Here is a 17,722-nt window from a genome sequence, read left to right on the forward strand (position 1 = left end):
CGCGTGCGTCTTCCTGCAGCACGAAGTGCTCGTTAGCCGACCCCAACTTTCCCTTTCTCCTGCCCCTCAGATCGGTCGAGCGAAATCATTATGATCTGCCTCGAATTAATGTCGCCTTCGACGAGCATTCGCGATTCTCCGCGCTCGCGAGACAACATATTCGGAATTTATATTATATCGTGCTACGATGTTCTTGTATGACATTCTTGAAATTGGACACTAGCTATTCCATCTAAATAGATAGATGTCTAAATCAAGGGCTAGCAAACTTTTTTTTACAAAAGGATAGATAGTATTTTGGGCTTTACAGTTCGAAAGGGGATATTATAAAAATATAATAAAATTTTTGACAAATTTTTTATTAACATACTTTAGAATATAATAACAATTACGCGAGTTATAGTTTGTCTATTCCTGCTATATAATTATGCATATCTAAATACGAATTTATCAATCCAAATGTTGAGGAAAGTGCAAAATTAAGTTACATGGAGAACTGTATTATGACTTTCTTTTTCACGAAAACATTATCAAATGGCAGATCGTTTCTTTTTTTTTTGTAATTTTTTAAACGCGAGACATTTGTCTGTTCCTTGCTAGACGGGCAACATCTGAGGAAGAGCAGCGGGGTGCGTGAGATCCATCAAGATGTCGTCGAGCGTGACATCGTCGCACGAGGCCACGGCGGCGACGGTGGAGGCGACGGAGCTGGACAGCGACGGTTCGAGCTGCGGCGAACGCGACGTCTGGAAGCGCGTTCGCGGCGATCCCGCCGACGCCGGGCCCAAGAAGCGTCGGAAGCAGACCACGCCGGTAAGAGTCTCGTCCGGCCTCGCGGGCGTGCACGAGGATGCGCGCGAGGACGAACGCAGGGACGAGGACGTCGAAGGTAAGCCGTCGTCGCGATCGCCGTTGCTGAGCAACGATCACCACCACCAACAACACCACCACCACCATCACCACCACCACCACCATCACCACTCGCCGTCGTCGAAAGACGAGAATCTGAACAACGAGTTTCGCTGCCAGCACTGCGGCCGGCTCTTTGACAGCGACGAGACGCTCAATGTCCACGTGGACGGCGAGCACGGTGGCGGCGCGAGTCAGGTGACGCCGGCTGTCGCCATTAAGGTAGAGCCGGCGCAGCAGCTGGACCCGACTAACGAGGGTCCCGTTAGTCTCTTAAGCGTTAAGAACTTCGCGACCACGTGGCTGGCGCCCGGCAGCCAGCAGCACGTGCAGTCGCAGACGCAGATGCAGTCGCAGAGCGACGAATCGTGGTCGGGCGGCCCGGTAAATCAGATCGTCACGATGACCAATCACTTACAGGCGCTCTCGAGTTTCCCGGGTGCCCTCGCGCAGTATCTACCCCTGCCAAGTTTTCCCTTGACCGATCCTCAGCTCCCCAGATCCTCCCTCGGTCCTGTGCCGGTCAAGATTTTCAATCCGGACGCGTATTGCGACATGTGCAACAAGGAGTTTTGCAACAAGTACTTCCTGAAGACGCACAAGGCCAACAAGCATGGGATCTACGTCGACTCGCCGGCGTCAACCGTGGCTCTAGATTCCGCCAATGTCGTCGTTGCCAGCGGCGTGTTCGGCGCCGCGAACTTCCCCGCGGGTAATGCGAGTGTGAAACTGGAGCCGCCGGCGACTCCGCCGCAGAAACGTTTCCGCAACGAGGATCCCGCGAGAAAGCACAAGCTGAAAACGCACAATGAGTCGCCGACAGATCAGCAGACGGACGGCCAGCAGATCTCTGTGTCGCAGAACGAGGAGGACCAAGTGACGCCGCGCGACAGTCCCGGCGGCATGGAAGCGCTTATGAAGCAGGAATATGGCATTGAACAGGAAGATGCGACCTTCATGCCGGCCCCGAGACACCTCTCGCCCCAGTCCATCCAGCAAGCACGCGATTCCGGTTTCAGCGTCGATCTTCTGCGTCATCTGGGCGTCATAAATCCGGAAGCGTTCTGCGAGATCTGCTGCAAGGAGTACTGCAACAAGTATTTCCTGCGCACGCATAAAATGAAACGGCACGGCATCGTCGTGCAGGACAACGAGAAATCGCCCGGCAATCCCGGCACGGCCGTCGCCACTTGGCACCAGGTGCAGACCAGTCCGCTGAACTTGATCGTGTCGGAAGTTGCCGCGACGGGTGCGGAGTCCAACGACCGCAGCGGCGAGGAGCACGAGTGCAAACCTTGCGACATTCGCTTCCAGACGATCGGTCTGTATCAGGCGCACTGCAGGAAGATGCACGAGACCGAGGAACGCGGCTCGCCGAAGCAGGAATACGATCTGGACGGCTCCGATCAGCGTACCGAGTCGATCTCGGAGGATCTTCAGAAGCTGCAGACTATGATCATGCAGCTGAACGGTCTGGATTCCGGCAAGGGATTATCCTGCGCCGTGTGCGGCAGGGAATGTGACTCGAGGTCGGCTCTGCGCGTTCACATGGCGACCGAACACGGTGTCGCCGGTGACGAAGCCTCGTCGCCGCCGCAGAAGTCGCCCACGGTAATTTCAACTATTTTCTGCACTCTCTGCGAGAAGGATTATCCTAGCCAAGACGCACTGAGGAGACACATTAGCGAGGAACATCAACCCATTGTGTCCAGCGCTATCACTCTGCCGACACTGCCGCCAACGGTAATCGCCTCTTCCGCCAGTTCGACGCCGACCAGTCAGACTCCGAGCGGCCAAACGACGATAATGACGACGACGACGACGACGACGACGATGACGACGACGGAGAGGAAGGTGACATCGCTCACCCCCACGTCGAGTTACTGTGAGATCTGCAACAAGGAGCTGTGTAACAAATATTTCATGAAGACGCACATGCAACGGATGCACGGCATCGAGATCGAGAATGGCGCGCAGATCGGCGGCGTCATCTGCAACATCTGCAACAAGGAGCTGTGCAGCAAGTACTTCCTGCGGGTTCACAAGCACAATACTCACGGGATCGTCGACGAGAACACGTCGTCGGGATCGACGTCGAACAAGCAGGAGACCTTTGACGCTCCCAGCGCCGAAGATCCGACACTGAAACCGGAGCAACTGAGCGATCTCAGTCACAGATACTTCACCCACTTCACCGAGGTATGTCCGATCTGCAGTCGAAGGTTCCGCAGCATCAAGTGGCTGAAGGCTCACTTGATGAGCGACCACGGGAAAGCAGGGGTCGACAAATGGCACGAATTGGAGCAGCAGTATCAAGCGACGTCCAGAACCAGCGGTAGAAGCGTCGCTTCAACGAAGAACACGCAGCCAACGTCGAATCTGAAGATTCCCAATGGCTTCGAGGTCGCCCAACAGGCCAAGCCTGTCGATTACACGAGTCTGGGAAATCAGATGCTGTCGAATCTCCTCGGCTCCTCGTCCGAGGAACCTCAACTGAAGAACTATCGCTGCGGCTACTGCAACTTTACGACCCCCGTGCTACCCTTCCTTTTTCTTCACGAGCGGTCCCACGTGAGCTCTCAGGAAAATCTCGAGGGGGATCGCGCGCTGCAATGCCCGATCTGCTCGCACGACTTCCATCAGCCGGAGCTGCTTCATCAGCATCTGCTTGCCAAGCATCAGTTCCCCTCTCTGTTGTCGCAATTCCAGCATCCTCTAGTGAATAATTTCAGATCGGACATCGACGTCAAAACAAGCGACGTCAAGGACAGAGCTGATCAGGATTCGAAAAACGACCGCGTGGGATGCAGTCCGCAAACCGATCGGAGCGTGTCCGAGCCCGCGAGAAATGCGTCCTGCCCGCGGCAGGACGAAACCGCGGTGCAGGTGACGCCTCAGGGTGTGTACAAGTGCGCCCAGTGCGGCTACGCGACGACGAATCTGAATCGCATTAAGAAACACGTGCGGAAGGATCACAAGGCGATAGGCGATCCGACGGAGAGCGTGATCGCCGAGCTCAGCAAGACCCTGAAGGACGTGGCGAACAAGCAGAAGATGCCGGCCTGTTACGCGATGCCGCAGGACACGAACCCTGACAAGACCATCATGCAGCCGTTCCTGATCGAGGAGCAGGATCTGATGCAGGTGGGCGCCGAGTCGAGCTCGGCGAAGAGATTCGCGCCGGCTCTAGTCTACTTGCCGGTCAAGTCCAGAATCGGTAACGCTCTGACCGCCTCCTTCACTCTTACCCCCGCCTGAATTTAAATCGCGATCGCCCTACATCGCACGTCTTAAAAGAGTACGGGCGGCAGCATCTGCATCTGCGACCTGAGCACGTGGTATCGGTTCCTATTTATCATGTAAGACGGCAAGTTTTATTTTACACTATAATAACTTTGACGTTCCATTAATTTTTACGTATCTTTAGCGACTATTGCAGGCTTTCCTATTATCCGATTAGTGAGTCCCTCTGATTCCATGCTGCTAATTTATGGAGAACGAACGTAAAAATAGACGATACCCAGACGAGATTATTCTTCTCCTACGAAGCTAATTTTGCATCGTGCAAAAAATAATTCTGAAGCCATTCAACGTCTGAGAAGATATAGTCACTATAAATAGGAAAAAGTTTTTGAATTATCTTCTTAGACATTAATCAGTTCAAAATCCATCTTTCACTGTGCAATATTATCTTCGTAAGAAGATAATCCCATCTGACGGTATTTCGTTCCAAAACGCGCCGTTGCCACGACGCGAGATTGCTCGTTTTTTTTCGCAACACGTCAACTCGAAATACAGGGAGATCGTCCTGAAGCAACAAGGAGTAGGACACATTTACACGTATTTTATTTCGAAATGGTTCTCGAGGGCGACGAATTTAGCAGACCGAAACGATCTCCTTTCGGAAGGGAAAAACCTTCCAGAAAAATAACGAGACGAGATTGTTATTATTGTTCTAAGTATAGGGAACATACTCGTTATATAATTCTTGTAAATATTTAAGTGTAACTAATTTAAACACGAACGGGTGATTGACAAAGTTCCTATTTTAAACGCGATAGGCTCCTCGACATCGGGAGGCCTTCATTCTCTTCGCTCCGCATTTCATTTCGTCCGTTTTCTCTTGCTTTAGCATATCGGTTTTGCTTCTGCTCAAGTGAACTAAAAAAAAGAAAAAAGAAATTCGCGCGGAAGATCGAGCGCGATCGATCGATTGGCATTAAAACCATTCATCGTCTTTTATCAACTTTCCTTTTCGCGACTGTTCTAGTCAATATTTTATATATAAATATATATATTTAATTACGTGAGTAAGAAGAGAGTTTTCTCAGAGATAGGGAAGATTTAGAGAGGTATTTATCATACACACGTAGAATACGCTAGACTCCGAGAAAGCATCGGACGGCGCTAATTAGGCGCGACCGCTAATTACGCGTCGCGACGCGTACAGCCGCGTGGGCGAGAGCGCGATACAATGGTAACGGAGGTATTGGGGTATCAAATGTGCAGAGAGAATCGCCAACCAACTCAGGGGTGGACACAGTATAACCCGCAACAAAGAGTACAATCGTATACACAGCCAACGCATTACATAGACTTTAAATAACTTTTAACTTATAATGACGAGATGTAGCGCGCGTCTCTCGTAAATGTTCCGCGGAATATATCAATATAACGATCGGCCCCCCGTCCGACCCCGCCTTGGGCGAGGGGGTCGCGAAACGACCAAGCTCGATCCACTCGAATATTCGACGAACGGCCCCCGATTTATATATGTATGAGCTACATACGAGAGCTATGTAGCGCACTCGGATTATTTTAACTAAGAGTTGCCTAGTCTAGTCGGTAAACGCCACGGACGGTCGAGTCCGAGATTAAAAGTTCCTCCTTGAAAGCTGTTTCGAACCTCGTGCCTTTGCAGCTTGAGAAACCGCGTTACCCGCCAACTTCCTCGTTGTCACGCAGGTCTCGATAAGATATATCCGAATGTGACGGGCCGATCTGTTACGATTATAATAAATGTGGTTTCTGTCAGGTGTACTCTCTCTCTCTCTCTCTTTCTCTCTCTCGATCGTGTCGTAACCGATCTCCTCCCCTCGTAACGACGCGATTGCGAGACTTTTCCTTGAAAATAAGTTGCGGATAACTGCGGAATTGTTTCAAGGAAATGTCCCATAAATACTTATCTCGAAATCCATTAGAAATACAAGCGGTTTATGACGCGCAATATACATTTTAATGATTTCCGCAAAAACGATTTTAGATTATCGTTTGCTTCTAAAAATAGCCGAAGAGAATAGAAACGATTGGAATATTCAAATGTTCACGTAGAGACTATTGTTTCTGCGATCATGTGTGTGGAAAATCCGTAAAGATCTTCATTAGGTTGGTGTTGCGAAAAAGTTTCTGCGATTTCTTCGTCAGCGCTCTAATACAATTGAAATGCTCGAAAGGGCAGCTGTTGCCCGCAATGACCACATTCTCGATTGCTGGGCGTGCAGCCGTTCTGACCTGCCTAGCTTCCCAAACACGTTTTCTCGCAGCACACCGGTGTGCCTATCCCTCCACGATGAACAAACATGCACGATGCATTTCCGCCTACACGACGTCGCCCTTGCTCTATCGTAAAATAATAACTCTGCTTATTCAGCGCAATCATACTCTCTTTACTTACCGAGCAATATTTGGAGTGCAAATATTATTTCACCAAAAAATTATTTTAAAAATTTCAGCAGATTTTATCTCCTAATTAGATAATTAAAAAATCTTCTTAAAACAAATATAACATTAATATCATAGAGCAAAACGTAACGATGGAAAGGACATAGCTTGTGAACAAGCTCAGGTTTAGATTAATTTACATATATTTTTGAAAACAACTGTATTTAGATGTTTTTAAAAATTGTACAGATACGAAGTTTTAATTTAAGTTTAATCAATAAATAATCGAATGATAATTTGCAATTGCGTGCCGAAATTTTCAAAATTTAGTTCAAAGAGCAATATGGCGAGAAAATAAATTACGCTCCATAAAAGTGCTGTCGAGAGTGACGCGCTAGAGACGATAAATAACGCGATCGGCTAGACATATATCGGTTCCCGGTGAAATGCAACATTCGGTGCCCGTCGCGTTCCGGTAATGCGAATTCGCCGGACGGATGTCAGATACGGCAATGATTTATTCCGGGACAATTTCCATGGCACGAGCCATGGTTTTTGTCTCAGGGGTCATAAAAGTTTTTCCCCGCGCGCTCGCGCAGCTGAAATTCGAGAACCGCGTCATTTAACGGGGCATGGCACACACCGATGCCGGCCGTTGCCGAAAATTCATCTGAATTAGTATGCGCGCACGCGTGCATTAATATGACTTAGGGGAGGAGAGAGGAGAGATCGGCCATTACGCAGATCCATCGAGGGAGTAGAAATGAGAAAGAGAGAGAGAGAGAGAGAGAGAGAGAGAGAGAGAGAGAGAGAGAGAAAAAGAAAGATGGAAAAGGAAGAAATGGAAACGGTCGCTGGACAGAGGGAGAAGGAGCGATTTTCGATGGGGAAAAACGAATTTTTAGCTGGCATTGTCGTGCCGGCGAGATGGGCCCGGACAAACGGGCCTCTACCATCTGGCCTTCCCCTCTGGCGAGAAGGTCAGAGAAAGGAGGAAGGAGGTCGCGACCTTGGCGGGGATTTTTCCGAAAAAGTTTGAGAACGAAACTACCCGGGATGGAAAGAGGGGGAGGGGGACATGGTATCCCATCCCCCCTACCCCCGCTTTACCCTCGACTTCGCCTATTTTTCCTGCCCCACGTGCGCGACGCGCGCGGTGACACGCGAAACGCGCACGTCCATGCAAAACGGCTCTACCTCGACCCCGCTCTTAATTGTGTCCCATGCAGATACGCGTATTGTGCACTTAATGGCCCGTGCGCGACGCGTTACCATCGCGCCGGGGATATCGATTTAATTATTATCGCGAGGAGAGAAGAGGGCACGCGCGCCGAGAGGCGGATGACAAAAATCCGGGCGACGTCGGGGAAGCCGTGCGTTCTTTCGCGCGCGTCGCTGCAACAATTTCCGGATAACAGCAAGCGATCGTATACGAATTAAATTCTTTGGTGTTTCGGTGCAAGAGGCACAACGGTTACCAGATGAAAAATATGAGGAAAGATATTTATGACAGATCGAGATGTTATTGAATATCAAAGCAATCTGGCGACGATGACGATTATCAGACAAATATTACTTTCATCAATACTGTTTACAATACTGTTTACAATAAATTTGTTATTTTTAATTTAAAAAAAAATCACCACGCGCCATTAGATTCTCTCGAATGAAAATGTGTCTGCCCCGCCTCCTTCTTTATCGAGCACCAAAGATTTATTCAAAACTATATTATTCTTTGTTACGGGAAAGTGAAAAATAGCATTATTTGCATCAATATTGGTGTCCAATTAAATATTTTGTTTTCTACCTACAGTATATTTATATATAATTTGGCGGAGTTACAGACGATCGCTAATTGTAATCAGTTAATCACGAATGTCGACGTATGTCGAAGCCGTGGAGCAAGAAGAGATTATAACGAAGTTCCGAGAGAATCTCAACGGCTCGCATGCCCAAAATCAGCATTGCCTTCGTAACGTAATTGAGCGCAAAATCAAAATTTACCCATAAACCAAACAAAAATATGCAAAGTATATATTATATATATATATTGTTCATTGATATATATATTATTAATTATATTAAGAAGGTCGTAAGCTAAGTGCATTTCATAATGTGAACGATGCGAACGTGAATTACGTATACCTATGTGTACACCGTGTAATCCGTGTATAATAACAACGGGAGCGTACGAAAAGTACCGCATTCGACAAGTGCATACGGTATAGAGTGTATATTTCGTGAAATTAGGGGAATTAATTAGCATGTCTAGTCATTTTGGAAGCGATTTACAAATTCCTATACCTGATCTAGTCACACGATGTAATCAAGGCGACGTATTTCGATTACCAGCGCAATCGATTTTGTCGTTAGACTAATCGCATATATTTTTTTTTTATGTAAGACTGCGTGAAACTACGAGAGACACATTATTTTTGTTATTTTATATTTTTTTATGTACACGCCTGAGTTTCCGCAATTATTTAATTATTTATATACGTGTGATCGAAAGAAATTTATATTATATATATATATATAAATAAAAAATTATTTTTCTCTTTCTTTCATTTTTGTTGCCTTTCTTTTTTTTTACGTCCTCCTTGTAATACACGCTATATACTTTCGATCGATCCGCACAATTTTTATGTTTTTAATTTTAGCAATTATTGCGCTACTGCAAACGGGGGAGAATGTATTTTACGTTAACAACGGTGTTCGCGTCGATGCCAATAAATACAGAGAGATTGCTCTCTCGTGTCTCTATCGAAGCATCGAAATTCGAACTCACCGGAATTACACCGGCTTCGAACGCTCGTTTTAAGATATCGAATTACCCGATCCAGAGTTTGATGGGCGGCTGTTAGACTGCCGCCAACTCGTCGGTTTTGTTTTTTAAGGGTGTTGCTCCTGGGGTGCCTTTTTACCACTGGTGACAAATGATATCTCAAACAAGTTAAATTTGACAAATTATAGACGCGTGCCTCCCTCGGGGTTCGTTTTCTCATTTCATTTCTTTGCTCATTTGAAAATAGAAGTTTCACTAAACAATGGAAAAAAAGGAGCATTCGTTGAATGTAAGTTTTCTGGATTATTTTACACGGGGTGAAACAGGAAATTAAGATAACACCATGTTTGTCAGTTATTGGTTTTATGTCATGTTGAGCATTTTTAGTAATGCAATAACTCAGTGAGTTTGTACTGTTGTGGAACACATTTAAAACACTTAAAGAATATACATATATACCATTAAGAAAAATTTCAACGTATACGATACTTGAAAAAATAAATTATATTTCTGATAACAAAGTCAAGAGCGTCGCCAATGTTAAAATGCTTATTCTATAATTCCATAGCACATGAGTCATGCCTTATTATGAATCATTTTGTGTAAAAAAAAAGAGAAGAATATAATTTCAACGACTGCATACTGAGAATTTTATTATCTACAATCAACGGCAAATAACGCTAGACATTATTTTCCGTTTCGACGGCAGAGCGCTATCGAATGGAAGGGAGAACGAAAGGAAAAGCGGGTACGACGGTTTTCAATCAGAAGGAACACACAAGTCGATGGGACACGAAGGCGCTTGCGCCATATAAGAGAAGTTTTCCTTTCGCTTGATGGCCGGTCGGGTCGGTTTGAAAAGGGAAGGCGGAAGGACTCGGTCGTCCTTTTCGCACCGAGCGACGACCGACCGATGAGTAAATGACACACAGCCCAGGCCCCCTGCTTCTCTCTACGTAAACACACAGACGTACGCGCGTGCACACGCTCGAAAAACGAATCCACCCACGTACGCACACGTCGACGTGTCCCTGGTGTGACGGGGATGTGTATAAAAATCAATAATATCTTACGGTTTCCAAGAGCCCCGAAAACGAAGGAGACCGTGGCGCGAGGGTGGCAGTCTTTGGTCGTGAAGACAAAAGATGGAGAGTATTTCGTTATCGTTCGTTATCGCGCGATAAAGAATCCGAGGCTGTTGACTTTTGTACCTGACGGATCTTGCTGGGTATTTTTTGGCGAAAAAAAATTCCGTTTCTAAAAATATATTTGCGAGTTTTAAACGTGCGCGTTTTGTGTCAAAATATTCTTAATATAAAAGATATTAAGATTTAATTAAAGAGTATTGCTTTAAAATATCTCAGTTAATTAATTCAATTATTGTAACGATTTGTATTGTACACAAAATTTAAAAATACTTGAAGAAATGTTCAGTTAGATTTTAATAATATCTATGCATTTGGATATTAATTCAAATTGAGTTCAAAACTAAGTAAGTTTTCATTAATAATTTCTTAACGCAAGATATCTGCTTCTCTAAAATTCAAGCCTTAGAACCTTGCAAGCAATTCTTCAGCTTACTTACGGCCGCCATTCCGTCTTTTAGCTCCCATATCGCGTCCCTACTCTCGCTGAATACAATAATCGTGATCGTTTTGTTTCCTCGTCATTTATTTACAAAAGGACCGTCGGACCAAGATCCATAGCAAATTTCAGAAAAAGGTATCGAACCATTCTCACCCCTCCATTTACCCAGTACGATATCCATCCTGCTTCCCCTGTTCATCAACTACCACAGCTTACATCCCGAGAAAGAAGTGGATTGCAATTATCAAAGCCTCCCCCTCTCAATTCCGCTCCTTCTCGGACTGACCGCTCCGCGATCTCGTCCCTCCGCGTTCACTTTCTTCCCCTATCGCCTTTCGCGCCAACTTGTAGAAATTTTATCCTCCAATAATAATTTCACCACCGCCGTTATGATCGTCGTCACCACCATCGCGACGGCGGCCACCCTCACCCGTATATCCGCATCCTTTTTCTCCGTCCTGAAACTTCTCAGCGGCCGTAATCGACGTCTCCGACGATCAAAGAAATCTACGCAGCAAAATGCGGAAAAATTTCGTGAAAACACGACGGCACCGCGATTGAAGAAATAAACAATTGAATTTATTTATTCCGGGAAAAAAATATATTGTTTTTATAATAAATTTCCATAAAACTTCGTCACTTTTATTTACCTGCGTAGAACTTATTCTGCTTGGTTCTTAATTTAATTATTCTCGGCGATTAGTTCGCAATCTGTGGTATTTTTGCAACTGCGCAGTCATAATCAATCGAGAACGTACGGCGATAAATATTGAATCGCCTCAACGATGTCATTAAATTCAATGGACTATGAAATCTTAATCGCATAAACGAAAGAAATATCGCAAACAACCGACGACCCGAACGATATCGCTATCCTCGAGAGTAAATAACATCGTCACGAGCAATTATCGTGATCGATTTCATATCCAAAATCATTAACTGATTAGTTTTACAGCTAGGAAGACTAAAAAAAGTCAAGAGTCATTTTTAGATGTTTCTGTTCTATAAACTGATACCATTGACGATGAAATAAAACAAATGTAGAAATGATTTAGAAGAAAGACGCAGAAAATCCGCGTTCGGATTTCAATTCTATCCGCTTTTAACTCCGAATTTATCGTCGAATGAATTTAACGCGACACATCGTGAACTCTGAACAATGAAAATATCGGAAATGCCGATGTTTCGTGAGCGCTGTAGTGCGACTTGTCGAACGAACCCTTCTGTGGATCATGCAAAAAAAAGCGCGAAAAAAAGCCAAAAACAGTTGTCCCGGCATGGAGAAACCCTTTCACGGCTTTTTGGGCTCGCGCCGCGAGTTGCACGCCGCGTTTCCAGTCGGGTGATTCCCCGGGGGAAGGGTGAGAGCGCAGAATCTCCGCGAAACGGGAATCGAAAACCGAAAATCGAAGGGTTGAAAACAGGAGCATTGTGCGGTCCGTACGTCTGGTGCGCACCCTCAGAGGCAGGGAGGCAAATGCCTCGCGCGCACAACAACCCTTTATTTATTTAGCGCCGCGTCCACGTGCCGGGTGCGCGCGTACGCGCTTTCCCCATTTCAACGGATTTCACCCCAAATTTTCAGCTGGCGCGCGCGTCCCCCTCCCCCTCCTGGCCGATTTACACAATATTTTGGAAATCTTTTATAAGATTTTGCTTCTATATCGCCCCATCTTGCACCGCCGTCGGCTTAGCGCGTGTACTCGCTATTGTTGGGCCTTTACAGCCCCTTTCGCAACGACGGACCACGCCAGATGGGTGAAGCGCGCGTCGATCATGAAGAACCGGCGCAAAAAAAAAGTTTGTAAAACACCGCGAATTCGTGAAATTAGGGTTGAAGCGACGTGAGAGGAACATGGAAACATGGGAGAAGGGCGAACCCCTGCGCGACACGTGTCGCGCGCTCTTTTTCGCTCTTCTCTTTAAGGAGGGAAAGGTGATATAACGGCGAGAGTCGAACTTCGGGGGATTCGCGAAGAGTTAAAGTTTGTTTGAGATTTCATTGCGCGAATATATACCTTTCGAAGTTCCGTTTTGTGTAAATTTTTCTATTCCGGAGATAAACCGAGATAAACTGAAGCCGATTCTTATTAATTAATTTGATTTACCTTGTTATTAATGTTTTATTTTAATGGAATCTTAATTTGATCATAGAAGATACATCTGATATTTGTAAAAGTAATTTTCAAAAAATAGTTATCATTTGATAACAATAATTAATAAAACAAATTTTTCAGTTTGCTTCTAATGCGAATGTATCTAAAATTGTTGATTACCATTAAAATTAATATTAATATAGTTTTACATATAACAGAAAAAAGACCTTTAGAAAAGAATTATCTCGTCTACGAATGAAAATAGATAAAATATAATGTTTCAATAATCAATTCTTTCTATCAACCTGAGCCAGATTTGATCTATAAGAAAAGGAACAATACATAAACAGTATCATTGAAATTACCAAGGAGCGATACCAAACGCGACATAAAGTTTATTTATTTGTTCTTTTTATAGACAGTTCCTTCTTTTGCGTGGTATTAGATAACAAACGCGATGCGTAATGCTTATTATCAACAATTAGTCGACAATAGTTAGTAGTCGGCCAATCCTATTTTACAGCTTGGAAAACTCGAATGTCGAATGTACAATTATATTATGATTTTGAACAAACTCGAGACAATAATGAATAATGACCCTGAAAACATAATTACAAACGCCAGTTATGCGCGGTACGCACACAGAATATACAAGATAATGAAAAGAAAATGCCTAATAAATTTTACGATGATATAATACTTAAATTTTAAGTTAAATATGAGTATTCGTTAAATTTAAATGCTGAGTATCCCCAAATCAGCTATTTCAGACGTCGATTTTTTTTGTACAAAAAATCAATTGCAAGATATCATAATTTATAAAGTAATAATTTCGTAGTAATTTTCCCCTACAAAGTTATATCATCGAAACGTATGAGAAGACAATTTGTTGAATCGTATCTCTTTTCCTGTGACGAATGACTCTGGAAATTTCCGAACCGCTATCCTCAACATCCCCGTATATAAACGCTGATATTATATTGTAATAACAATAATGTCCCAATGACGCAACTACGGAATGCTAGTCCTCAGGAATCGCGTGGCTACCTCAGCAATGAATTTTTACAAATTTATCTTTACTCAGACATCTGCGGAGATGACGCGCGCGGAGCGCTCGCGTGAAGAAACGTCGCGATTATCGCGGCGTTTATCAAAGATGACCTTGCGCATCGACGACGACGACGACGACGATGAAGGTTCGCGTCGCGCGAAGAAAATTCAGTTCCTATTATATTGTAAACGGCTAGGTTCCTAAATTGAGCTTTATCGAGCGACACGTCAGGTTAGTCCGGTCGGAGTAGACTCGTTACGTCGAACAACGACGGCCCCGATAGAACTGGACCAACCCGTATCCTATTCGCGCGCGAACGTATCGATACACGTCATTTAATCGATGAGCGAAAAAAAATGCCGAAACAATATCGTCGTTTTACATAACTGTTTCGTGTAAAAAGAAATTATTTTGTCGAGAAGATAAAAATCCTCCGAATATTTTATATTGTTGCAGAGCACACTTTGAATGAAGAATGAATAGTGAAGAATAGTTAAAAGATTTACAATGAGAAATACATACGTAAATCTTAAGGGGCTTCCCTAGTGTGACAGGGCCTAAAAATGAATAATTTTTAAAAAGAAAACAACAAAGCTTGATGAACAACTTTTTCCACATATTTTAGTATATTTCAAGAGTGCATACAAATTTTTTCAAAATTTTATATTTGTTATTAAAGCCCGTGCCAGCCATTTTTTGGAGCGCCGCGAAAAAACTGTCATCACGATTGCAGCCGTTGACTTTGTCGTTTTCCTTTTAAAAATCATTCATTTTTAGGCCCTGTCACACTAGGGAAGTCCCTTAATTTTATTTTTCTTATTCTTTTTAGAAGAATGTGTCATGTTTCTTTCAAAGATGATGCTCTTTTCGAAAATCTCTTCTTTTATTGCCCGTAAACACTCTTAGCGAAGAATAGTTAAAGTGTCTACAATTAGAAATACATGTATAAATCTTGATTAATATTTCACGTATTTTTCTTAAGAAGAATGTGTTATTGTGTTTTTTCCAATTTTTCGAAAATTTCTTCTTTTATTGCCCAACGCAAAACACACTGAGCGAAGAATGAAGAGTGAAGAATAGTTAAAATGTTCTACAATTAGAATTATATATGTGTAAATTGTAATTTTATCTCTTGTACTCTTATAAAACAGGATGCGTCATGTTTATTTTAACTTTTCGAAAACCTCTTCTTTTCTTCTCTCGCTTATCAATTCAATGCAGACGTGATCGTACGTGTACGCAATGCGCGACGTTATTAAAATTAAGCATTACTTTAAGAGGGTGACGTAGAGTTAAGGCACGTAATACGTAACGCATGTACATGTACAATGTGTAAGTTTCGAGGATAATCAAAATTAGTGATTAAATCGACAGGGCGATACCGCAAGGAGAATTTTAGCCGGCAGGGCGGTAGGTACTTAAATTAATACGATCGTAAGCATCACAATTCAGGGTCCCCTATATAGTTACTCCTTTCCTTGACCGACAACGGGAATAGCATAATTAAACTTGTCTACTGAGTAAACAAAAAAAAAGTACAAGTGTGATGATGATATCGGATCGAAACACACACATATATACTTACAAGCGACGAATTATTATTAAATATTTACCGGAGTGTGTGAATTAGAATATGTACATAATAAACCGGCCGGGAAGAGTCACCGTAATTTTCTATGTTACTTTACAGGCTATAATTATTGCGAGGTGTATATGCAATGCGATATTACTGAAGTTATCGAAAATCGAAAGACTGTAATCCGCACGAAGCTCCGTGTGACGAGTTCATAATTTCCGCCTTATCTTTCGACCGTAGAGTATCTTTTGTATCCGATTATCAAAAAGCATAAATGTACATCGAAGTATGAATATTTAATATACAACTGCGCAAATGTGTGATGAACATGGCATAATCAAATCCGAACAGGTGTCATCGCGTTTCTCGCGACAATCCGCCGAACGCTGTCCTTTTTAGATTCTTTCAGACTTTCCATTCGCGATTTGAAACGTAAAACAGGTCAGGTATAATCACTCTTGTTCATTTCTATTCTAATGTCACTTAGGAAGGACGTCACTATTGTGCGTCTGTATCTTTGCGAAGGACGAAGTCGCATAATTAACGAGTCCTGTCGTACATTTTTGCCAAAGTTCTTCTCGAGGACGAATTTATTAAGTTTTCAAACACTCTGCCAACGTTTTAGATCGGTAAGACTCACGCAGATATATCATACGTATTAGCTTTTGTACGTGACACGAGAGTTTTCGTAAACAAGATGATATCGATTCATTACGCGGTAATCGCCACCCTCTCCCATCTTAAGTCTTAACGGTAATTTAGCGTGTAAGAACAGCAGCAAAAAAAACGAACGTTCCTATGATAATGCTTTCATCTACCGTATATATATTTAATAAGTATTTATGCGATAGTATAATTATAGCGTTTATACCGTATTCTCTATGACGTTTTCGTTTTCGTATTTTCAGGAAGTGACAAACGGTATTAGCTATACATGATAAGTTTAGTACGATCTTGTGAGATTAAGAATTATTGTGTATCTATATCTGTGAGATATATATATATATATATAGATATATTATATATATAGATAAATATATAAATATATATAAAGAACTGAGAGTAATATAATGATGTGTGTATGATTAAATTAACTAGAATGAGAAACTATTGCGCGAGAGAGTGCACGCGTCTTCTGTAACTGATTTGTGTAAAAGATTGTATATCAATCACTCGCAACTTTAACTCGTATAGAAATACTATACATACCTAACATATATAATATTTTAATTAAAGAGCCAACTCGGTAGATATAGAAAGAAGGAGATAGAGACCAAGATATTTGATACGTAAATTTAATACGTAAAGTGGCGGCCGCTATACAATGATATTTCTTTTACACAAATTAGATATGTGATATGGACGAAGAGTGTGCTGTGCTCCGGTGTCAAAAAAAAAAGTATTTTTACCTGCGACCGAGAGATATTTTTGAAATTCACATACGATCGTGACGACGATTTTGTCATAGAGGTAATTTCTTTCGCGCGTGCATCTCTGCACCTTACCTTATATATTGTATATCTCTCCTTCGTGCATGACATTTTTTCGGGGGGAGGGGGGCGGCCCGTTGGCGTAATCGCCGACGCGCGACTGAGGGTACAAAGTGTGTGAGAGGGAAATGAAAGCGTGGGAGGAGGAGAAATCCAAAATCAAAATATTCAAAATCAAAATTACATTGTAAGTTCATAGAGATTGTTCGTCGGATAAATATTATTTGTTAGCCAAGAAGATAGTTGGACACGTCCAATAATATAGTCTAACAAACATTAAGCTCTCGTTGTTCTTTTATACCCCACCCTCCAATTACATATTTTTTTTACAAATAACTTCAAAGAAGAATCCCCGAGATATATTGTGGAGATATCGTATCTGAGAATCGTATGAGGAAATAAATGTAAAATAAAACGAGAAGGCAACTGCAAGAATACTGAATTTTAGAAAAATTGCGAGATGAATAGTAATGCTGTGGGTCTATTCTGTAGCTCTTAACGACAGTTTCGTTATCGTTATATTATATATATTATATATGGTATTATATATGGTAAAAAAGCTGCGTA

The 17,722-nt window shown here is 43.1% G+C and overlaps 1 protein-coding gene across 1 annotated transcript; it reads left to right on the plus strand.

Annotated features, from left to right (window-relative positions):
• The first annotated feature begins 609 nt into the window (after positions 1-609).
• On the plus strand, positions 610-17,435 carry LOC139817710 (uncharacterized). Its single transcript, XM_071785991.1, has one exon. It carries the CDS (start codon positions 649-651, stop codon positions 4,165-4,167), a length of 3,519 nt encoding a protein of 1,172 aa, XP_071642092.1. The 5' UTR covers positions 610-648; the 3' UTR covers positions 4,168-17,435.
• Positions 17,436-17,722: the final 287 nt, after the last annotated feature.

Source organism: Temnothorax longispinosus, chromosome 8 (genome assembly GCF_030848805.1).
Source record: "Temnothorax longispinosus isolate EJ_2023e chromosome 8, Tlon_JGU_v1, whole genome shotgun sequence".
Lineage (NCBI taxonomy): Eukaryota > Metazoa > Arthropoda > Insecta > Hymenoptera > Formicidae > Temnothorax > Temnothorax longispinosus.